Source organism: Syngnathoides biaculeatus, chromosome 18 (assembly GCF_019802595.1).
Source record: "Syngnathoides biaculeatus isolate LvHL_M chromosome 18, ASM1980259v1, whole genome shotgun sequence".
NCBI classification, from domain to species: domain Eukaryota; kingdom Metazoa; phylum Chordata; class Actinopteri; order Syngnathiformes; family Syngnathidae; genus Syngnathoides; species Syngnathoides biaculeatus.
Window position 1 is genome coordinate 7,295,102 of NC_084657.1, and position 24,913 is coordinate 7,320,014.

General features: G+C 40.6%; 1 protein-coding gene across 4 annotated transcripts in view; it reads left to right on the top strand.

Moving 5' to 3' along the window:
* The first annotated feature begins 328 nt into the window (after nucleotides 1-328).
* ntm (neurotrimin) overlaps nucleotides 329-24,913 on the top strand; it is a 72,091-nt gene continuing 47,506 nt past the window's right edge. For 2 of the 4 annotated variants that reach the window (XM_061804261.1, XM_061804262.1), the window contains exon 1: nucleotides 329-503. In XM_061804261.1, the coding sequence (XP_061660245.1) occupies nucleotides 443-503 (61 nt within the window). In that variant the 5' untranslated portion in view covers nucleotides 329-442. Of the gene's footprint in view, nucleotides 504-15,728; nucleotides 15,856-16,060; nucleotides 16,137-24,913 lie in introns of those variants that run through there. The other 2 variants (XM_061804263.1, XM_061804264.1) reach the window with 2 other exon arrangements.

A 24,913-nucleotide genomic window follows, 5' to 3' on the forward strand; every position in this document is an offset into this window, starting at 1 on the left:
ACAACAATTTAACATTTTATATTAAAACATTTTGAAAAGTACAGATGATAAATGATTGGGACAAGTTTATTATTATTATTATTATTGTTATTATTATTATCATCATTATTATTTTACAGTGAGGAGTCTCAATCACGCATATTAGCGTCTGCATTTAAGGCCATGATAAAATATGTTCACGCTACCGATGCACAGCCAGGAAGGAGCGAGACACTATTTGGAGCAGCGAAGCTTGTGCGTTTTACTTTACAAAGCCCCAACCGGAAGGGCTGGAGTTTATAAACCCACAATTGCTTGTGGCGCGGCTACCAATAATCACAGAGTTGAAAGAGACTGGGCGTCGTGGCCGTGGATTGTCTCCCCTAAAAAAGGAGGACGTCGGGGTGAAAAACACTTTCATGGATTTTTAGACTTTGTCTAGAAGAGAGGCAGACCAATCAAGATGACACCTCCCATTTATTGGGCTATGTTGGTCGGGATGGCCATAATGTTGATGGGGCAAGGTAGGTACCACTTCTCACCCTTCGAGCCACTTGTCGCTCATCAGTAACTCTTTGATTGGATGCTTTTGAAGCCGGGTGAGAAGATGTTCTCAGCTAAGTGCGCAGTGGTTATGCTTGTGCTTTCATTTCACATTTAAAACAAAACTAAAATTAATCTTTTAAAAAAATCAGTCTTGACTCTGCTCTGAACATATTTTTACAGCAGTTTTATTCAGGTTGAAACCCAGTCCGAGGTCTCGGTGAAAGACCATCACGTCTTTACTTTATCTGTCTTTAGTTGTCTCACGATTTATCATCTGTGGAATAAGATTATGCACTTGTAGTCGCTGGTTCAATTGTCTGTAAATTGTTGGGATTTATTTTGACACATTACAAATCGCTTGCCCCGGGAGGTCGTCGCTGTGGAATTAAGTAGTAGTTCCTAATCCACAATGACTTGCTGGTGAGGTCTTTAAAGTTAAGCCGTGGCAGCTTTGGGCAGCCTTGACTATTTTTAACTTGGAATTCCGGACCTTCTCTGACTCTGCCATAAAAAAAGTTCATTTATTCGATTTTGTGTGTGTGCGTGATAAGAATCCAATATGAAGGGAAAGGTCAATGCTCTTTATCTATGTTCCCCTATATTGTAAAGTTTGACACAAATCAAATGCTTTCTAATCCTCTTTAGTCTACAGTTAACACCTGCAACCAGAATTGAGCAACCCCAAATCCACCTTTCTGGAGACATTTTTAGCAGTATAACTGTGCCAACAGGCATTAATTTAGTCCAAAATTGCATCAGTATTTATCTAATTTTTGTTATGTTCAAATGAAGTTAGCATTAAGATTAGGCAGGTTTATCTGGCTGATGCCTGTTGAAGAAAGTTAACTGTATTTCTTTGCAGTTACAAAAAATGTAATTGATTAAAGGTAATTGAAGGTGCATTGACTAAAAATTAGGATTATTATGCAGGGTTACAAATTTAAAAGAGGGAGAGGTTGATTTTTGAGTTCGAACTTTTTACAGTTAGCAGTGCATCATTGAATCAATCCTAAAGTGGGCTATCGAGGAGTGTGTGTGTGTGTGTGTGTGTGTGCGCGTGTGTGTCTGCATGTCAGTTATGGGTCAGGTTAAACAACTGCTAACTGCAGAGGTTGATTTTATAACTGTTATTAGTCTCTTTTGGAAGCACGGTGGTGCAACTGGATAGAGCACTGGCCTCATAGTTCTGAGACCAGGGTTCAAGTCCCGGCCCCGCCTGTGTGGAATTTGCATGATCTCCCTGTGCCTGCATAGGTTTTCTCTGGGTGCTGTGGCTTCCTCCCACATCCCAAAATCTAGCTTTTATTTGAGGCTTTCAATCGCTCTTTGGTGTGATTGTGAGTTCAACTGTTTTGTCTCTGTGCCCTGCGATTGGCTGGCAACCAGTTCAGGGTGTACCCTGCCTCCTGCCAATGACAGCTGGGGTAGCCTCCAGCACTCACTGCGATCCTTATGAGGATAAGCGGCAAAGAAAATAGATGAATGTATGATTGTCCTATTTTTTCCCCATTTCATTTTGGATATCGCACAAACTGAGTCATGTGGATAGGTTTTAAAAACTTGATGAAGCTCGGCAGCAAGGGGACACAGTTGTGATGCTTGGGATTTGAATTCTGACTGCTTCGAGTTCCTCCCGCATCTGCCCCCTGCCCCTTCCCTGTTTTTTTTTTCCAAACATTTACAGAAAAAGACAGACATAAAATATATATGCATGTATATTTAACTGATTTTGAACTTCTTTGGTGATTTTTTGCTATTGGAATCATCCAAAAGTAATTGAATGGACTCAAGTTACATTACTTTAATACTGTGATACTTAGATGAAGATACTGATGAGATACTTTTATGTAGTAACTGTATCAGAACACATTTTTGAATTAACTTGCCAAACCTTGCTTCCAGGCTCATATTTTACAACACTTACAGTTCGGTCAACCCACATTTTTGGCTCAAAATGGCCCAAAGCATTTGTCACTGAAACAAGACAGTCGAAACACTATATTGAAAACTATATTGATACTATATAATTTATAGTTCTTTAAACTACATTGGGCGGCACGGTGGAACAGCTAGTAAAGAAATTGGCCTCACAGTTCAGAGGTCCTGAGTTCAATCCCGGACCCGCCTCTGTGGAGTTTGCATGTTCTCCCCGTGCCTGCGTGGGTTTTCTCCAGGCCCCGTAGCTCGGTGGTTAGAGCATTGGTTTGATAAACCAGGGGTTGTGAGTTTGTATCCCACTTGGGCCTCCACTCCCTGAGAAGGGTTGCGTGAGGAAGGGCATCCGGTGTAAAAATTGTACCAAACAAATATGTGCGTTCATCTGAGATGACACGCTGTGGTGACCCCGAAAGGGACAAGCTGAAAGAAAGTTACTTACTCTGGTTTCCTCCCACATCCAAAAAACATGCATTAATTGGAGACTCTAAATTGCCCCTAGGTGTGATTGTGACTTTTGTCTGTCTCCATGTTCCCTGCAAATTGGCTGGCAACCAGTTCAGGGTTACCCTGGCTCCTGGGATTGGCTCCAGGATTCCCACGATCCTTGTGATGATAAGCGGCCTAGAAAATGGATAGAATAAAATACTTATAATATGAAATCCATTATAAATATAAGTATATCCAGAATAAATCGAGTAAAAAAATTACCACTAATAACTTTAATGCACTCTTTTATCGGCTTTTCCGTGGCAACAATGCATAGACTTTTGGTGAACGTGAACTTCGTGGATGGATCATTAACACTGAGGGGGACTTGAATGATTTTGAAAATTTATAGTTTGGTGAAGGAACTTTTTTTAAATTAACTGAATCTAATGGGGCGGCACGGTGGCTCAGCTGGTAAAGCATTGGCGTCAGTTCTCAGTTCTGAAGTCCCGGGTTCATTCCCAGAGCTGCCCGTGTGGCGTTTGCATCTTCTCCCGTGTTTCCGTGGGTTTCCTCCCACATCACAAAAACATGCAACATTACTTGGACACTCTAAATTGCCCCTACGTGTGATTGTGAGTGTGACTGTCTCTGGAGTCAGCCATTTGGGGTCATATCTTGCGTTCTGTGTTTTGTCTTTCGTGTTTTGGGAATGTGGGAGGGAACCGGAGTGCCTGGAGAAAACACATGCAGCCACGGAGAGAACATGCAAACTGCACACAGGGGGAGGCAGGGATTTACCGTAATTTCTCGAGTAAAATGCGCAGCCCCAAATTTGACCGGAAAAAATCAGGAAAACCCTTCTACCAACGTACAATGCCCACCACCAATTTGCTGCTATCCATATGCTCAAAATATTAGGAATTATCTGTATTTCTATTTTGTTTGATTTGGACTTTTGGTTTTTCAAAAAAATGTCTGTAGAACAATCTTTGTGCATGTACTGATAATGGTAATATATAATATATATCTTGGGACAAGCCACAGGACACGCTTCCCCTGGTCCCTGCAATGGACTTTTCCGACGTGTCAATCACTCGTACAATAGTAGCCAGTAGCTAATAGTAGTGGTCAGATAGCCACAATGTCTTCACCACATGCTTGACCCGCCCATCTTGTCGTCATGTCCCACAAGTGATACTGGTTATCGGTCGCGTGCGATTGGAAAAGTTAATGTTACGAACAAAACGGTCCTCTTGGGGAATGTGCAATTCTGATGAAAGATATCCTGCTAGGTTACAAGGGGCCCGATTGATTCATTTTCCAAAGCCTAAAACACAATTGAGGAAGTGTCTATGATGGATTAAGGTTCGCGGAAGAGCGCACATACATTGAAGTGTGGACAATATCAACAGACAAACACAAGGTTGTGTGTTTGAAAGTAAGTGAGGGAGAACTGTCTTCTCTAAGTTTGATTTAATTATTATCAGTGCTTTATACTGTACATTGCAGGAGAACAACTGTCACTTTGTTAGCGTATCACTGACCTGCTGAATGAAGTGTGTAATGTTTTATGCCGAAAAGTCGGGTTAGTGATACGTGAATGTGCGATCTCATGCAAGGGAAATGTCTATTTGCCCATTTGTATCGAATTTTAAGACCGGGCACTGGGTTCCATTACGAGCCAAGTCAAATGAATGCAACCACTCACTTATTAAGACTACAATGATATTATTCGTGATCTAGAAGTACTCACCCTGCTTTACATGCGCAGTACGATTCCACAATTTTATTCCGTTGGATTTCAATATGAAGTTTGTGGGGCATCAAACTTTTTTGCATCAATCGCCAATGTTTTGCTGTAACTGTTCTGTCCAAAATCTTAATTCCGTGTACATATCTTTGCATGGAATAGTTGAGACCTCTCTGTAGAACTCTCTTGGACAAGTCTGATGCATTTGGCAAAAAACCTACCCCAATATTATCTGGAATACAGGATACAGAATCCAGTTCAAACAAACCTGTTATGTTCAGTCGCCATTTTGGAAGATTGTGGGGCATGGCAACTGTAGCTAAGGGGGGCGGAGCTGAAGATTGCCAGTCAGAAAGGTCCATTGTCAAAACAGAATCCCTCAATCAACTCAAATAAATGCTCAACAATGGCATGACATTTTATTAATACTGTTGATAACCCATGTTACCGTCTTAAATAAATGAACTATTTAGCACTCTTTAACTGAATTTTTTTTTTTTTTGCATTAAATATTTGTGCATAAAACGTTTGTGCAAAGTGCAGTTTATCCTCTACATTACACATCCTTGGCCAAGACTTCAAAAGAAGCATCTGACTCATCTCCAATGTGAAAAATGTCCTTCTTAGTTACCTTTGGTGCATCACTGTCAAACTCATCATTGATGAATTGGTTCAGTTCTGGTGCCTCCTGCATTCATGAACAGTAATCCCATCTTCCCTCGCTTGCTTGCTTCCCTTTATTTCTCATTATTCTCAGCGCTTTGAGGGGGAAGTCCACCGTGCTAATAGCGCAGCCTCTAGACCCGTTTGGCTAAAATCTCTCTTCATAGCGTTGGGTCACGATCAAAACGAAAGCTCAAACTACGTAGAAATGAGCAGAGTAGTATGTGATTTGTGTACCTTATGTGCTGGCTGTTTATTTGATAGCTTTTATCTGACTTTAACTTTAACAAAGATTATGTAGTATGTAAATTGTGTATCTTACGTGTTGACTTTGTTCATTTGATTGCTTGTTTTGACTATCTGCAGGCCAAAGGAGGGCAAAATTCCTGTTCGTCCTGTAGGCAGGACCCAAGCCCAGATAAATGCAGAGGGTCGCGGCAGGAAAGGCATCCGGCGTAAAACTGTGCCAAACATATATGAGTGTTCATCAAATGACTTCCATAACGGATAGGTCGTGACCCAGGCTGGAAAGAGTACTTTGAGAAGTTAATGAATGATGAGAATGGGAGAGAGGGTAGAGTAGAAGAGGCAAGTGTAAATCTCCACGAAGTGGCAATGATCAGTAGGGGGGAAGTTAGAAAGGGACTGAACAGAATGAAAAATGGAAAGACATTTGGTCATGATGACATACCACTAGAGGTATGGAAGCAATTTGGAGAGGTGGCTGTGGAGTTTTTGACAAACGTATTTAATAGAATACTAGCAGGAGAGAAGATGGGAGAAGAATGGCGAAAAAGTGTTTTAGTCCCCATTTTTAAGAACCAAGGCGACTTTCAGAGCTGTGGAAACTATAGAGGAATAAAGATGATGAGCCACACAATGAAGTTATGGGAAAGAGTAGTGGAGGCTAGACTCAGGACAGAAGTCAGTATCTGCGAGCAACAGTATGGTTTCATGCCTAGAAAGAGTACCACAGATGCATTATTTGCCTTGAGGATGCTCGTGGAAAAGTACAGAGAAAGTCAGAAGGCGCTACATTGTGTCGTTGTAGACCTAGAGAAAGCCTGTGACAGAGTACCAAGAGAGAAACTGTGGTACTGCATGCGCAAGTCTGGTGTGGTGGAGAAATATGTTAAAATAGTACAGGACATGTATGAGGGCAGCAGAACAGTGCTGAGATGTGCCGTAGGTGTGTCAGAAGATTTTAAGGTGGAGGTGGGACTGCACCAGGGAAATGCGCTGAGCCCTTCCCTGTTTGTGGTAGTAATGGATAGGCGGACAGATGAGGTTAGACTGGAATCCCCTTGGACTATGATGTTTGCAGATGATATTGTGATCTGCAGTGAAAGCAGGGAGCAGGCGGAGGAACAATTAGAAAGATAGAGGCACACACTGGCAAGGAGAGGAATGAAGACTTGCCAAAGTAAAACAGAATATATGTGCATGAATGTGAGGGGTGGTGGAGGAGGAGTGAAGCTCCAGGGAGAAGGGATAGCGAGGGTGGATGACTTCAAATACTTGGGGTCAACAATACAGAGCAATGGAGAGTGTGGTAAAGAAGTGAAGAAATGGGTCCAAATGGGGTGGAACAGTTGGCGGAAGATGTCTGGTGTTCTATGTGACAAAAGGCCCTGATGTACGGATTCGAGATGGTGGCACTGAAGAAACAACAGGAAGCAGAACTGGAGGAAGCAGAAATAAAGATGCTGAGGTTCTTGATTGGGGTGAACAGGTTGGATAGGCGAGAGACTGAGTATATTGGTAGAAAGGTGCTGAGGATGGAGCTGCCAGGCAAAAGAGTGAGAGGAAGACCAAAGAAAAATTGATGGATGTTATGAGGGAGAGCAAGAGGACAGTGGGCGTTGGAGAAGAAGATGTACAAGATAGATGGAAAAAGATGACACGCTGTTGTGACCCCTAACGGGACAAGCCAAAAGGAAAAGATTTGTGTGATACAGGTGCAAATAAGGATTAGAACACCTGTCTATCAGCAATAATTCTGACCCTCAAAGACCTGTTTGTCCGCCTGTAAAAGTCCACTGCTACTCCATGTACGTATTATCCTTCATCAGATGCACCTGTGTGAGGTCTTTAGCTGCATAAAGACACCTGTCCACCCCATACAATCAGTAAGACTCAAACCTGTAACATGACCAAAGAGCTGTCCAAAGACACCAAAGACAAAATTGAATAACTCCATACGACTGGAAAGGGCTACGGAGAAATTGCCAAGCAGCTTGGTGAAAAAAGGTCCACTGTTGGAGCAATCATTGGAAAATGGAAGAAGCTAAACATGACGGTCAATCTCAATCAGAGTGGAGCCCCATGCAAACCATCCCCTCGTGATGTCTCAATGGTCCTTAGAAAGGTGAGGAATCAGCCCAGGACTACACGGCAGGACTTGGTCAATGACCTGAAAAGAGTTGGGACCACCATTTCCAAGGTGACTGTTGGTAATACACTAAGACGTCATGGTTTGAAATCATGCATCTCAAGACGCGTCATAAGTTTGCCAATGACCATTTGGATGATACAGAGGAGTCATGGGAGAAAGTTTTGTGGTCAGATGAGACCAAAATTGAACTTTTTGGTCATAATTCCACTAACCGTGTTTGGAGGAAGAAGAATGATCACTTCCATCCCAAGAACACCATCCCGACTGTGAAGCGTGTGAGTGGTAGCATCATGCTTTGGGGGTGTTTTTCTGCACATGGGACAAGACAACTGCACTGTATTAAGGAGAGGATGACTGCGACCATGTATTGTGAGATTTTGTGGAACAACCTCTTTCCCTCCGTCAGAGCATTGAAGATGGGTCGTGGGTGGGTCTTTCAACATGACACGACCTGAAGCACACAGCCAGGAAAACCAAGAAGTGGCTCCGTAAGAAGCATATCAAGGTTCTTGCGTGGCCGAGCAAGTCTCCAGACCTAAACCCAAAATAAAATGTTTGGAGGGAGGTGAAACTCCTGTGTTTCTCAGTGACAGCCCAGATACCTGTTTGATCTAGCGAAAAATCTGTGTGAAGGAGAGGGCCAAAATCCCTCCTGCAGTGTGTGCAAACCTGGTGAACAACTACAGGAAACTTTTGACCTGTGTAATTGCGAACAAAGGCTTCTGTACCAAATATTAACATTGGTTTTCTCAAGTGTTAAAATACTTTTTTGCAGCTGTATCACACAAAAAATAATTAAAAAAATCAGACATTGTGATTTCTGGATTTTTCTTTCGAGATTATCTCTCTCACAGTGGACATGCACCTACAATGAACATTTTAGACCTCCCCATGATTTCTAAGTGGAAGAACTTGCAATATAGCAGGGGGTTCAAATACTTATTTTCTTCACTGTACCTTCTGATACCTACCATCACAAAGATAAGGAGAGTGGCTTCTTTTGGCAGATTCATACAAGTCTTATTCAATTTAGACGATAGGACTGGGTGATATAGCCTTGAAATAAAACACAATTCTCATTTCCAAATTTCTCCTTCAGATTAATTTTTTACACCCTTGAAAAAAAAGATTTTCAAGACTGAACGTTCCCGTTAAAACACTTCGCTTAAATTTTAAATATTGTTCACCAATTTTCCATCAAAAATTCAACAAACATTTGGATTAATATTCTACGACCAAACTGTCGTATAATTCAACATGAATAAAGAAGTGGTGGTTCCAAATACAATTCACCTTGATCTACAAAACGCCTACAGCTTCCCGAGAGCATTTTTCCCCAACATTGCACTTCATGTATTGTGATCAGTAAAAAGTGAATGAACTTTGCTTTTAAGACCTGCCAAATCAGTAGCAGTGGTATTTGAACTAAAAAATAGAAAAGTGGGCTGCTACTCCTTCAAAGTGTGTGTGTGTGTTTCTGTGTGTGTGTGGGGGGGGCTTTGTCATGTAAAGTCATTGTAATGCAGATGTAGCAAATATCAAATGACCTTTATTTGTGAGTTTTACCTCAAGTACTCTATAAGTAAGTCTTCAACTTATGGATTTGCTGAAACATTGACCAGAAGAATAAATAGAAAATAGAGTTTGGCGGTGGACCTCCATGGATGATGTTCATCAGTCCCTCAGAGAAGTGCACAATGATGGAAAAGGAAATGTGATACTGATGAAAGCAAAAAACAAAACAAACAAAAAAACAAAACAAAACAACAACTCACATTTCAGTAAAGAAAGTCAAACCACATACATGGAACTTCGCATGACCAAACCTGGGAAATGAGATTACTGACTTCCTATTTATCTCTCGTAAAGGCCATGACTCGGATTGATTTCATAATTGTTTGACGCCAAACTTGCTAACATTTTAATTTCCTTTCGGGCTTGTGTCTTTGAACAAAACTTAAACTAATAAAGTATATTTTTACAGCTGATATTTGATTTATGTAAATACAAAAGAAACCTAAAATATTATCACCTTGGTGACATCTTGTTACATCTAACATGGTGCTTAACTCTGTGGTCCCCTTGGTAACAAGTTATCAATATGTTTTTGTGTTTCGTTTGTTGTTGGAGACATTATCAGACTTATTTCGAAATTGGGATACTTGTTAATCAATAGTGAATCTACTACAGACTTTTGTTTTAAAAAAAAAATTGACATATTTGATCTTGAAGTTACTCACTGGTGGTGTGGCAGTGAGCTATGCCGCACAGATGCAACATCATGCACAATTCCTTTTTGCTCACCAAGCACTAAATGCCTAAGGTAAATGAACATCATTTTTTATTATTCTTTACATTATGTACACTTTGAATGCTAATTCTTGGCGGCGGGGGGCAGAGTGGAAAATATGTGCCTCTAAATACAAACCCAATTCCAGTGAAGTTGTGACGTGTTAAACAAATAAAAACAGAATAAAACAATTTGTAAATCATGTTCAACCTATATTGAATTGAATACACTTACAATATATATGATGTTCAAACGGAGACTTTCCTTTTCGCAAATAATCATTAACTTGGAATTTATGGATGAGGCACATTCCAAAAAAGCTGGGACAGATGCCAAAATAGAAAAGTTGAGGAATGCTCATCAAACATTTGTTTTGAAACATCCCACAAGTGAACAGGCTAGTTGAGAACAGGTGGGTGACATGACTGAATTGAACTTCCCTGAATTGTTTAGTCATTCTCAATCAAAGATGGGGCAAGGTTCACCTCTTTGTGAACAAGTGTGTGAGAAAATAATTGAACAGTATAAGGACAATGTTCCTCAATGATTTGATGTTACACATCAAATTACTTATGATCCATGACAGTTTGATGAAAGGACCACTTGTACATCCAGTGAAAATCAGTGAGTACACATTTTTAACGGTCTTGGAATCCACTGTGAATGCTACGTGAATGCGATGTGAGCTATCTGAATGCTATGGGCTATGTCCAAAGTTTATCGAATATGCGATCTTATTTTCTGAGTACGACGTAAGACTATCTATTGGTTTCTTTATATCTGGAATTTAAAATGCCCCCCCACCCCAAGTGGGGACTTCTCTAAACTGATTACACATATCCATCCATTCATCCATTTTCTTAGTCGCTTATCTGCATGAGGGTCACGGGAGTGCTGGAGCCTATCCCAGCTGTCAATGGCCAGAAAGCAGGGTACACCCATGCAGACACGGGGAGAACATGCAAACTCCACACACGGATGTCCAGGCTTGAACCTGGGTCCTCATAACTGTGAGGCCAGTGCTTTACAGCTCGGCCACCGTGCCGCCCCGGAAAGTATGTTGTTGCTTATACAGTACTAACACGAGGCTATAAGCAAGGTGGCTAATAACTAGTAATGGTTAGATGCATGCAAATTTCCCCGGGGGATGAAAGAGCCTCAGCTGTGACAGGAACCGTTTTATCCCGTCAGGTTGACCCCATGGGAGGTTAAAGAAGGACAAATTTGGGTGCATTTTCTCAGTTTTGTTGCAGTTTGGTGCGCAACATGTCGGCATCTTGGCCTAGCTAGAACGAATGGTCTGTAATGCTAAGCTCCGGAACCGTCACGGGGCGGGGTCAAGGACGTTTCTTCCAGGTCTGGCTGTGAAAGTTGGCATATATCCAGATAATGAGTGGATTTAAAAAATGTTCTTTTTCAATTTTTTTATTTACAATTAATGTCCAAAATATACGTAATATTACTTCACATTGGAGGGTTTATTGTCCATATGAATTTTGGACAAAGTCTTCCTTTAAATATAGGTTGAACATGATTTAAAAAATCATTATATTCTGTTTTTGTTTCACATAATGTCCCAACTTTATTGGTCTTGGGTTTGTAAAAAAGAATATAAGTGCATGCATGACAAGTATGAAGGGGGACTAGTACAGAAGTCCGTACCGAGCTCTGGTGTGGCCTCGCCTGCATTTTTAAAGACTGGATTATCGATTAAACCCCTTGTCTGTGAGAAGTTAATGAAATATATGTTCTTTTTTTTTTAGGCTATATAAAGTATTTTTTTGTACCTTTGACATCAATTAAATAATAAAAGCCTGCTCCACAAATGCAAGGCCATCAAGATAAAAGTTGCTATGTTTTTGATCAAATATTAGGGTGGTGTGGGGCAAATGGAGTGCCACAGAGAGAAGTAATGAAGGAGAGCTTAGCAGATGAGACCAGATGGCCAAGTTACAGACTTTACATGGGGTTCTGGACAGACAGAGTTAAGAGCAGAGCAGATGGGATGATGAGAACCATCATAAAACCATATTATCACTGGTGTTATTGTGTTCATTGACTGACTAACAATTCCATCATTGAAGCTTACTATATTAAATAGGATATTCTGAAGAAGCGTGTTTTGACTGATGGCAGGCTTGGGGCTTACAGGGAGAGATGGAGGGAAAAGATACTGAAAGTTGCCTCAAAACACATCTCACAACTCTTTAGAATCATAGTGTGACATAAAAGTGACTGTATGAGAATCCAAGGTCCAATGAAGCAGTTGATTGCGTGGGATAAATTCATTTTGTAGCCTTTTTACAAGCTTGGTTGCTGATTAATGAATTGTATAATATAGTATAGTAATAGTATGGTTCTATGCAAGCATCAAACCAGTGTCAGGAACATCATCTCTCGCCAACGTGACATCAAATATTGATATTCATTTTGCTTGTTGTCATTGTACTGGTAATTAAAGAGTATTTCAGCTGACTTTGGGCAAGAGGCGGGGTACATCCTTTTCTAGTTGCCAGTAAAACAGCGCAGATATAATCACACAGCTATTCACACTCAGAGTCACACCTAAAAAGAATTTACTCCACACACTGCCATGCATATGCACACAAACACACACACACACACACACACAGACACACACACACACACACACTGACACACACACACACACACACACACATCTGAATGCAGGCAGACACACACCCACGTGTACACATTCATCGTCACACACACTCAAAGCCTGCTAGTTGTGTTCACATGAAATAGATTCCCAAATCCCAACAACCGCCACACTGGAGAAATCCCTGAATCCTTTTGTGAATTCATGATTCAACAACTATGGTGGTAATCAGGTTTGTGTGTTGCTTATGAAATTGAACTCACCTTTCCCAAATTTGTGGTTCATCACAGTGACTTTGTGATTTAACAAGGGGGTAGGCAATTGCTTTTTCACAGAGGGTGAGAAAGGTTTGTATTGTTTTGGTGCCTTAATAAATTGTATTGTCATTTGGAAACTACATTTTGCATTTCCTTTAGTTGTATCTGGGTGATATTAAAACTGGTTTGATGGTTTGAAACCTTTGTGTGTGTGTGTGTGTGTGTGTGAGAGAGAGAGAGAGAGAGAGAGAGATTGATATGCATGTGGGCGAATACTTGTTCACTGCACTGTATTTATTTGATTTATTTATTCATTCATGGGGTTTGTCCAGGTAGAACCATTGTTCTGCTGCAGACTTCAATGCTCATGTGGGCAATGAAGGTCAGACCTGGAAGAGTGTAGTGAAGAAGAAACCCCCCCAAAATCAGAACTTGAGTTGTGTTCTGTTATTGGACTTCTGTGTTCATCACGGATTCTCCATAACAACCACCATGTTCAAACATAAGGGTGTCCACATGGCCATTTGGAAACCAGGATAGCCGAGGTCGGAGTTCGATGATCGACTGTCATCAGACTTGCTACTGCATGTCTTGGACACTTTGGTCAAGAGAGGGGTGGAGCTATGAACTGATCACCACCTGGTAGTGAGTTGGCTGTATAGAGCTCGTGCAAGTGATGTCTCCGTTTTCATGATGCCATATTGCTGGTCAAAAAGACCTGCTTGACAGTGTGGGGGACAATGAACCGGAGCAGAATATTCACAATGCCTGAGACTTTTCCTGTTGGTTGTTACAACAGACGAGGCAGATATTCAAAGGGGTCATTCTATAGAATACCAGCTGAAAAGACGAGAAAAGATTGATGGATTTCGGCAATTAAACATGATGGATGATGCCCAACCAAATCACATGACTGTGTAGCGATCACTTTATTTCAGGTAAGAATTATTCTTCTGTATCTCAAATTCCCAAGAAGTATTTATAATGCCAAGTTGGCTCATTTGAGAACAATGCGTTTAAAAAAAAAAAAAAAGACAGCAGGGAGTCGTCTCCAACGTACACGGAAGCGTTTTGTGACCAGACGTTAAACTTCAGTAAACCTCTCCCTGATTTTTTTTTCATTTTTTATTTTTATAATATGCATTGTTCTCAAATGAGTCCAATGGGTATTAAAAAATATATATATATCTGTCACAGAGAGGTTGACATAGGTTGATGTGTAGCCGCAACAGACTCCCATGTACAGGGGCCCAGCAGTTTATTTTCTTTTTAAAAATATGCATTGGACTCATTTGAGACCAATGTATATTTAAAAAAAAAAAAAAACTCTGTCATGGAGAGGTTTAACGTGTGGCCGCAACACGCTTCCGTGTTCTCGAGCCTTCAGCCCGTCTTTTTTTTTTTGTTCCAATCATAGTTAATGAATGCAGTTAATGAAGTTTGTGTAAAACCAGGGGTCATTTATTTAAATATTGGTATTTGTATTGAAAAAATCTGAGTGGCTCCATTACTGTGTGGGATATATTCTTGATTGAGAACAGATCCAGCAAGTATTTGTATGTGTCCAGACCTTTATACGCTTTCAAACTTTTGCGTGTAAAGCTCAACGACTTACTCACCAGATACATGGATAGATGCAGTTGTCCAAGACGAGAGGAAGTGGGTTAACAGTCCACTTTGTTATCGGCGAAAACTTCGACTTCGCCATTAAATATGGGTCCTCTATGCCAAGTGTCTCTCATTTTTCCACATACCTTCGTTTATTATCATCTAAATGTCTAATGGTATCGGACAAAACTCTGGGAGACGTATTTTCGTGTCGTCTCCAACCGACTTAGCATTGAACAATGCTTTTCTTGACCGGCAACATGGCCAGTCAGGTGATTTCGGTGACGTAGATGCATGAGCTCTATAATGGGAGTGGTAATATTACATTGGTTCTTTGCCTGTCCTTGTCATTTCCTATTTTGTTCTGTCCTTCCCTCACTCGGTATAGCACTACAACTCCAGGCAACATCCATACTTAGTTTCTTACTTCTTCTTTTCTTTTCGGCTTGTCCTGTTAGGGGTCGCCACAGTGTGTCATCTTTTTCCATCTAAGCCTATCTCATGCCTCTTCTTCCTTAACACCCACTGTCCTCATGTCCCCCCTCACAACATCCATCAACCTTTTCTTTGGTCTTCCTCTCGGTCTTTTGCCTGGGAGCTCCATCCTCAGCATCCTTCTACCAATATACTCACTCTCTCGCCTCTGAACATGTCCAAACCATCGAAGTCTGCTCTCTCGAATCTTGTCTCCAAAACATCCAGCTTTGGCTGTCCCTCTAATGAGCTTGTTTCTAATCCTATCCAACCTGTTCACTCAAAGCGAGAACCTCAGCGTCTTCATTTCTGATACCTCCAGTTCTGCTTCCTGTTGTTTCTTCAGTGCCACCGTCTCTAATCCGTCCGTCATGGCCGGCCTCACCACCGTTTTATAAACTTTGCCCTTCATCCTAGCGGAGACTCTTCTGTCACATAGAACGCTAGACACCTTCCGCCAACTGTTCCACCCGCTTGGACCCGTTTCTTCACTTCTTTACCACTCTCTCCATTGGTCTCTATTGTTGACCCCAAGTATTTGAAGTCATCCACCCTCGCTATCGCTTTTGCCTGATGCTTCACTCCTCCTCCCCCGCCCCTCACATTCATGCACATATTTAGTTTCTTACTAACTTACTTTGATTCAGCTTTAATGATTTACCTCGTTTACTCATCATGTTTACAATTAGCGCTTTGTCTTTGTCTGGCATTCAATCAGTGAACACGTCAATTTTGTGAAAAACAGGTGTGAACAGTTGTGGCCCCTATTTAAGGATGAAGCCAGCTTCAGTTGAACATGCATTTCTCCTTGTAAGCCTGAGGAAATTGTTGTTCAACACATTGCTCCAAAAACAGCGACCTTTGATGAAGTTTGATTGATGAAGAGCCAGAGGGGGGTGGAGTCAGGTAAACGAGCAGGACATCTTCAGCTTCCTTTTTAAAAAGGAAAAAAAAAAAAGCCATAAGGCTGTGGTTCACAGCACTTGATCGGTTTCCATGTGCGCAATTGCTTTGGTCAAGACTACACAAAATAAGCGACGTCTTTCAATGTCTATGTATTTCTATGCGTAACAAATTTTACGTCCGTGATTTTTCATGCTTGACTGTGCAGATTTGCGAGTGCGATTGCGCGCGACCACGTCTGGGAAATCACAGTGACTGCCTTAATCCAATGGACAACTTGCGAGGTGAGATAAAAAATGCTATTTCTGAAGTAAAACCAAAATACCTAAATGAAGTGTGGAATGCCAGTAAGGAATCTTTGAGTGGAATAACAGCTGAAAGGTGCAACAAGTTGGTTGACTCCATGCCACACAGGTGTGAAGCAGTTTTTAAAAACTGTGCTCATACAAATAAATATTAGAGTGATTCAAAGGATTGGTAAATCCTAGAAACTAACATTTGTACAAAATAGTTTTGAGTTTGTAAAGTCAACGGCAGACAGCAATTTTTTTCAACACACCCATTTCATCAAATTGCCCAATTGCACAGCCTTAAGTGTGTGTATATCATGAATGGTGGGCTTGTTGGTTTCCTGAGAATCTACTACACCGACTGTTAACTTGTTTGATGTAGCAATAAAAAAATATACTGGAAACGTGGATTGATCTGGTTAGTCACGTTAGTTTTATTTTGAAAACTACTGTAATAGCAGCTAAAAAAAACAAAAAAGCACATTGGCAATACAAGAAAGCTCCCTTACATTATCATTTGGTCAATGTAGGTTTTTTCAGGCAATTCGAAAATGACTTATTTGTTAAAACAGATTTTTCTACCCTTTGGACGTGCTCATGAAAAGTCAACAGGTGATTTTTAACTGATCAAAATTGTGTGCTGACAAAAGTTTCAAAATATCAAAATGATGTAAAATACATCAGTTGACCACTTGGTGGCAGGAGAGTGTTTCTTATTTTACTAAATTATCCCCTCGACCTCATCCCCGACCACCCTCGTTTTTCTCTATTCTCTCTAGCTCAATTACTCACTCTCACACTCCCTCGCTCCACCCCTCTTTCTGTCTCTGTGAAGATACAAAAAAACGAGCATCGGATATAGGAACTATAACGAGGTTTTCACAGGCTTGCTTGCACTGTTTTGATAGTGACAAATAATTCATGTTTTGCAAACAAAAACATTTCCATTGGGACTACCAGGTAAAATGATGCAATGTCTTTTCCGATTAATAAAATGTGTTCTATAATGTAGTTTTTGCTTTTTGTTCCCTTTGGGGGTCACGGGGAGGGGGCACTAAGGTGGTCCTTAGTACTACGGAGGTCCTTATTGGCGCAAAGCATGCTGGGAGCATTCAAAGCACGCTGGGAGTTTCTTACTAGCAAGTTATGGCTTTGTTTATTGGGGGTGTGGTAATTTTAGTTTTGAAGTGACACTGTGAGTGTGAACAACATCTTGAGTAATGTCTTGCCTCCACTGGCAGTGTTGGGGATCTTTTGAATAACTTTCTTCTTTGCAAAGGAGACTCATATATGACTGTAACTGCAAGAATATTCAGCCTAGTGATGCATGTGACACAGCCTCCTCTTTGGAAACGAACGACTAACTCCAGCAGCTAGAAAATACATTTTCTGCTCCATCACTCCAATTGTCTCTGGTTTCATCCTTATCCATTCCAATGCTGGTACCTGAGCCGTCAGTGATAGTTGGATAAGGACTCTTCATAAACAAACCACCTTTCTTCTGCAAAGGTTTTTTTTTTTTTTTAATGATAGCGTTTAGGGGACACAATCATTGCAGCAGTGGGGAAAATACGTTGCACAGAAAGCAAGGCCGACAATGGATCCTACTGTATTTATATCCCTTTAACCTTCCGTTGTGGCTCATCTATTTATTTAGTGGATTGTGGATTTGTTTTTTTCATATACTACTGTACTGTGCATAATTGGCCATATTGCGGGGGGGTTATGTGGCAAAATAAAAGCTCCTTTTATACACCGGCTGAAATATTTAAAATGCCACCATTTTTTTTTTTTCATTCAATGTAGTTCCCAAAGTTCTGTTGACATGAAAATGTCACCAGATGTCGTGAGCAACCCAATTAATCCATACATAAAAAAGTAGAACACATAAACTCAGAAATAAAACTGTGTGTAATAATGTGAAATGACGGGGGGAAAAAGCTAATGAATTCTGCAACTGGTATTTATTTTGTACTTTTTACGAATGCCAGGTTGAAGATGCCTTCTGGACAAAGTAGAAACATACATTACTCGCCTGGTATTTCTCCCCAGACTGAGGCCCCATAGCTCAGTGGCTAGAGCATTGGGAAGGTATACTTGGGGTTGTGAGTTCATATCTAACTGAGGCCTCTACTCCTGTCAGGAAGGGCATCTGGTGTTTTTTTTTTTTTTTTTTAAACTGTGCTAAACAAATATAAGCATTCATCTGAGATGTCACTCTGTGGCTACACCTAACGGGACAAGCCGAAACAAACACTCCACTCAGCTTCTTTAATGGACCTTGAGTTTCAGTGCTTTTCTTAGATTTTCAACTGGATTGAAAGTCAGGTGATTGGGTGGGCCATTAAAGTATCATTAATTTGGTTTCTTTGATACCAATTAAGAGTTTCGTTGGTGGTATGTTTTGGATCATTATCCTGCTAAAATGTCCCCCCCTTGTTTTATTCCTTCTCTCTGTCTTCTCGTACAGTGCAAACACTTTTTCCTTTCTCTGCTTGCTTTGCCTTTGTTGAGATTCTTTCTCGCTGATAAACTCGTTTTTCTTCTAAAACAATTTAGAAGCGACGGCTTCTGGATACTTTTAAACCTGTAGGACTATATTTTTTTTTTTTGTGAATAATCAGTTATTTCATCATTACATGAGCGTGGCCTCCTTATTAGCACAAGCCCGGTGAAAGCTACAAGATCTGCCATCAAGATGCCTCCCTTCTCTACTGAGGACTATCACGGACACAGAGAATCTATATTCTGGAATCAAAAATCCACTGTCCTGAAGTCTATGTGGATGTAAATGGATAGTTGGGGAATGGAACCACTCTACTGATGTCTCAAAATGGTCAGTGTGATAACAGACCGCCATTTAGCTCAACAGCGAGGACAGATTTGAACTGTGAAACAATAACAGATGCTCCAGGGGTTCTCCCTAGAATTTACTGGGAGCAAAACCCAAAAATATGGAACATCTATAATTGAAGACAACAGCACCAGCAGATTACTTAGGAATCTGCCTGGGCTGTGTTGCAGGCTGCCTCAACCCTGAGTGAGCGGCCATGGACGGTCGTTACAGTGAAGAGCTAGGAAGAAAAGAATGTGAGTCAATGCAAAACATTGACATCAGACTTACAAATAGATTTGAGCCACTTTTACAAGACCCTGGCCAAGAATACTCATTCCCCACCACCACTGAAAGGTATGAAATTAAATCATGCAAGAAAAAAATGGCATCCCAAATGTTAATAATTGGTGATGGAGCCATCAAGGATGTGAAACACTTTTGCAGTGAGAAAAACACTTAAGGACTGTGTTTTACTCATGACACGGTGTCTGATAAATCTAAAAAATGGTTGGAGATCACTGATCAGTACCCAACTGTGAAATCTGTCATTTTACGTACATACAGGGCCATTGGATGTTGTCAAGCAGCAATCACAGGTACTCAAGCGAGATTTCATTGATCTCCTCACAAAAGTGCAATGCTTGGATGCTTGGGTTTTTATAAGTGGCCCTCTCACTCTTGTACGATTTGGAGGTGAAGGTTTGTTGAGGCTCCGTCAATTGAATAAATGGTTAAGCAGTGTGTACTGCACTATTTGTGAGTTTCATCGACAATTTATGCATTTTTGGGACCATAAACATCTTTACAAATCAGACAGTTTCTGTCTAAATAGACAAGGACTCAAGTCATTGGCTACCAACATTTTTGCGATGGTATTGATGTTATTTTTAAATCATTATTTCAATGTAAAGAAGTTATACTGGGTAATTTTAACTCTTTTGAATATCTGTGTTTTTTTTAATTAAAAGTGACCCAAAAGTTATATTTTTAATAATTTATAGCGCTCCAAGATACAATGAAAAAATTATGGATGATTTTTCAGAACTCCTCTGTTATTTTTACTGAGTACCACTATTTTGTCATAACTAGGAAGTTTAACATTTGTGTTGACAAAAACATGAAAAAAACATCCAAAGAACTTTCTTCCATACGAGAAACATTTGACCTCTCTCACTATATCAAGAGTCCAACTCACGCTCTAATCTATCAATTGACATTAATGATATGGCTATTTCTGAACAGACAAATTAGCTCTATTGAGAAAAGCTACATAAATGAGAGTACTGCCACTAAGTTTGTGGAGACTGCGGCTGTGCCAGAGACTGTGAATGCTGAGACAGTTGCTGAATTTTTGGACAGTTTCACCTCAAAAATCTGAAATGCCACAAATGCTGTCACTCCTGTTAAAACAAACTATCCTGAGGCTACCTAGAACACCGTGAAGGAGCACAATGATCTTTAAGAGGTTTAAATCAAAGTGTAGGAAAGCAGAACGTAACTGGAGAAAAACTAAACTCCAAATATACTATGACCTCTCCAGACAATGTCTTTTGTAATTTTAACCATGAGTTTGCCAGTTATTTTAGTGAAAAAATACAATCAGTCAGGTCAAATGTCAGCACAAATCAGCAAAATGACAAAATAATTCTACATCTGAAGTCACCCAGGGAATACTCTATTACCTTGTCAAAATTTGACAGTTGACCAAAAAACTGCAGAGAAAACTGTTCAGCAACTGAAACCATCAACGAGCTGTCTCGACTCAATACCATCTGACTTTTTCAAAGCTATTGTGAAGTCAGTGCTATCTGATTTTGCAGCAAATAATCATTTGCTCACTTGAGTCTGGCGTGTTTCCTAAAGCTCTTAAGGTAGCTGCTGTTAAGCCTCTTCTAAAAACAGAGCACTGGGCAATTCCATTTTGAGCAAGCTGTAGAGCTATCTCAATCAGAATCAGATTTAATGGCTACGTATGTAACAACACACAAGGATTTTGTCTCTGGCATTTGGTGCTGCCCTGGTACGTAGCTGGATTCAAAGCCAAACTGGATTTGTGGGAAAGGCGCATGAACAGAGGCATATTTGACATATTTCAAACATTAGCGAGGATTTTGTGTGAGACTGAGCCTTCCCTCTCCCAGTTGGTGCACGATCACCTGTCTTTACGATTAAATGAGCTCGAGCGCTATTTCCCAACCAAAAATGACCCATGAAATTGTGGCGTGCAATATTATTCGGCCCCTTACATTAATACTTGGTAGCGTCAAATTTTGCTGCAATTACAGCTGCAAGTGACTTGGGGTATGTCTATCAGTTTTGCACATCGAGAGACTGGAATTCTTGCCCATTCTTCCTTGTAAAACAGCTCGAGCTCAGTGAGGTTGGATGGAGAGTGTTTGTGAACAACAGTCTTCAGCTCTGCCAACAGATTCTCGATTGGGTTCAGGTCTGGACTTTGATTTGGCCATTATAACACCTGGATACGTTTATTGGGGAACCATTCCATTGTAAATTTGGCTTTATGTTTTTGGATCATTGTCCTGTTGGAAGATAAATCTCCGTCCCAATCTCAGGTCTTCTGCAGACTCCAACAGGTTTTCTTCAAGTAATTACCTCCATTCATCTTCCCATCAATTTTAAACATCTTTCCTGTTCCTGCTGAAGAAAAGCAGGCCCAAACTATGAGGCTGCCACCACCATGTTTGACAATGGGGATGGTGCGTTCAGGGTGATGAGATGTGTTGCTTTTAAGCCAAACATATCGTTTTCCATTGTGGTCAAAAAGTTCAAATTTGGTTTCATCTGACCAGAGCATCTTCTTCCCCATGTTTGGTGTGCCTCCCAAGTGGCTTGTGGCAAACTTTAAACAACAGTTTTTATGGATATCTCTGAGAAATTATTTTCTTCTTGCCACTCTTCCAAAAAGGCCAGATTTGTGCAGTGTACAACTGATTGTTGTCCTATGGACAGACTCTCCCACCTCAGCTGTAGATCTCTGCAGTTCATCCAGAGTGATCATGGGCCTCTTGGCTGCATCTTTGATCAGTCTTCTCCTTGTTCGAGGTGAAAGTTTAGAGGGACAGCCGGGTCTTGGTAGATTTGCAGTGTTCTGATACTCCTTCCATTTCAATATGATTGCTTGCAGAGTGCTCCTTGAGATGTTCAAAGCTTGGGAAATCTTTTTGTATCCAAATCCGGCTCTAAACCTCTCCACAACAGTATCTTCGACTTGCCTGGTGTGTTCCTTGGTTCTCATGATGCTCTCTGCACTTTAAACAGAACCCTGAGACTATCACAGAGCATGTGCATTTATACGGAGACTTGATTACACAGGTGGATTCTATTCATCATCAGTCAACATTGGATCATTCAGAGATCCTCACTGAACGTCTGGAGTGAGTTTGCTGCATTGAAAGTAAAGGGGCTGAATAATATTGCACACCCCACTTTTCAGTTTTGTTAAAGTATAAAATATCCAACAAATTTCATTCTACTTCATGATTGTGTCTTGTTGTTGATTCTTGACAAAAATGAAAATTTTACATCTTTATGTTTGAAATCTGAAATGTGGCGAAAGGTTGAAAAGTTCAAGAGGGCCGAATACTTTCACAAGGCACTGTATAAACCAATTAGTTCGTCATTCTACCTTCAACATTTACATGCTTTCTCCTGTACACCTGAAAAGTTGTTGGCGTAATTAGCATGCTTGGTAGAAAAGTGACGGCTGATGATGTATTCTTAAAAAAACGCAACCGTTTCTTGGGAAATGAAACACAGACCTGGACCAAATTTCGGAAATATTTAGTAATTGTTAATATTTGTTTACATCCGGCATTCACTGTCGACTTTTCTTTTCTTTAACATTGTTGTAGATGGGTTCTGATCTGACCAGTAGAAAAACACAGATAATTGACAATTGAAAATGGCTCGTTGAATCAAGACATGATCGTTGTGGTGAACCAACTCATCGATGTCCTCCTAAGCTTTTCCCAGCGAAACATTTTCCTCAAGTTCAGGTTCAAGCTCCACTTTGAACCTCTCAATTCGAGCAGCAGCTGCATAAAGACACATTCACGCATGTCTTTAAATATTTCTCGACAATTTATTGTTTCATTTTGATGGACGAAACAACTCTCTCCTTCTCCTCAGTGGCACTCGCCATCAATTTCTTAAGGCCCATTGTGATATTTGCGAAGATGTTGTACAGCAGGAGTATACAATTCGGTGATGAATACATAGGAAGTGTGTCGTGGAAGATTCTAGGTGCTAACTGCTGCTCTATTGTGCCACACATACCAAGAGACAGGATGTGCGTCATGGCTAAAGATTGACATCCCTTCGAGCCAATGTGACGCCAGGAAAATGCTCCAGCGGTGGCTAATGGGAGAGCAGCTCTATCGCACCACTTTCAAACCAAGATACAGTCCAGCAGGAGTGCCCAGACTTTTTTTTTAACCCAAGATCTAGTTTTCAAGCAGCCAGCCTCTCGTGAGCTACATACGATGGGGGGGATGATCCAGATGCTCCCAAACCGCTTTAAGGTTAATGTTAACGTAGCCCTTTCCAGCCATGTGGAGTTTTTCAATTTTGTCTCTGGTGTCTTTGGACAGCTCTTTGGTCTTGGCCATGTGACAGGTTTGAATCTTACTGATTGTATGGGGTGGACCGCTGTCTTTATGCAGCTCACGACCTCGCACAGGTGCATCTGATTCAGGATAATACATGGAGTGAAGGTGAACTTTTAAAGGTGGACTTACATGTCTTTGAGGGTCAGAATTCTAGCTGATACACAGGTGTTGAAATACTTATTTGCAGCTGTATCACACAAAGAAATTGTTAAAAAAAATCATACATTGTGATATCTGAATCTTTCTTTTTAGATTATCTCTCTCACAGTGGACATGCACCTACAATGAAAATTTCAGACCCCTCCATGATTTGTAAGTGGGAGAACTTGCAATATAGCAGGGTGTTAGAATACTTATTTTCTTCACTGTATTTAAAATACAGAATTAGCTTTTTGAGCACTGTATTGTCTGTGGTTTCATCCTGGATCAGGCTGTGCCAAGGTGGAATTTTAAAATTACACACCATCTCATCCTGCACTTTCTACTTTGGCTTCAGACCAGACCTTTCCCAGTCGGAAAAGAGAAAATCTCGTCCAGTTTAACCACTTTTTCTTCAATTATTCATATACAGTCATTGCATCTGAAAACAACATTGTTTCTTTTTAACTTTTTCCATTAATATCGAAAGTAAACATAAGGAATATGTCTCGCTTGTCTTTACTCTACGTTGCCCAGACTGTGTTGCTAACTAAAGCAGCGGTGGTGCACACTGTCATTATAAAACACATTCATGGGCTGTGTAAGTCCTATCAGATTTGTAATTATGAGTGTACATCTTTAAGAGCCGGGTGGAGGGGGGGGGTTGTAAGGTAAACTAGGAAAGAGAGTGTGGCGGAGCAGCGTCGTTGTTAGAGATAGTTCCGTGTGCTGCCTAAAAGAAACCAGTGGCTTCTTGTTTTTTTTTTTTTTTTTTACAGTACGTATGTGATTTGTGCCATTGGATGTAACAACCAGTCATCCCTCACTCATTGAATCACATTGCAAAATGCCAGAAACTCAACAGCTGTACTTGTACTATAAGTATACTTATACTTTCAATTTACATTGGATTTTTTTTTTTGCATGCAATGCAATATCTGCAAAGAGACTGCATCAGTCGTGCACAATTGCGCAGGCGTGCAGTTTAGATAGAACATTGGCTGACGGCTTTTTCTTTTTTTTTTTTGTTTTTGGCACCCTGTCCAGCGATCGACCAAGGCTGTCCAGTCAATCGTGATCGACGCATTGAGCACGCCTGCAGTAAAGGACGTTTACATTTGGTTGAATCCAGCGCATTTTTTTTTCATTTCTTTTCGTATCCTGAATTT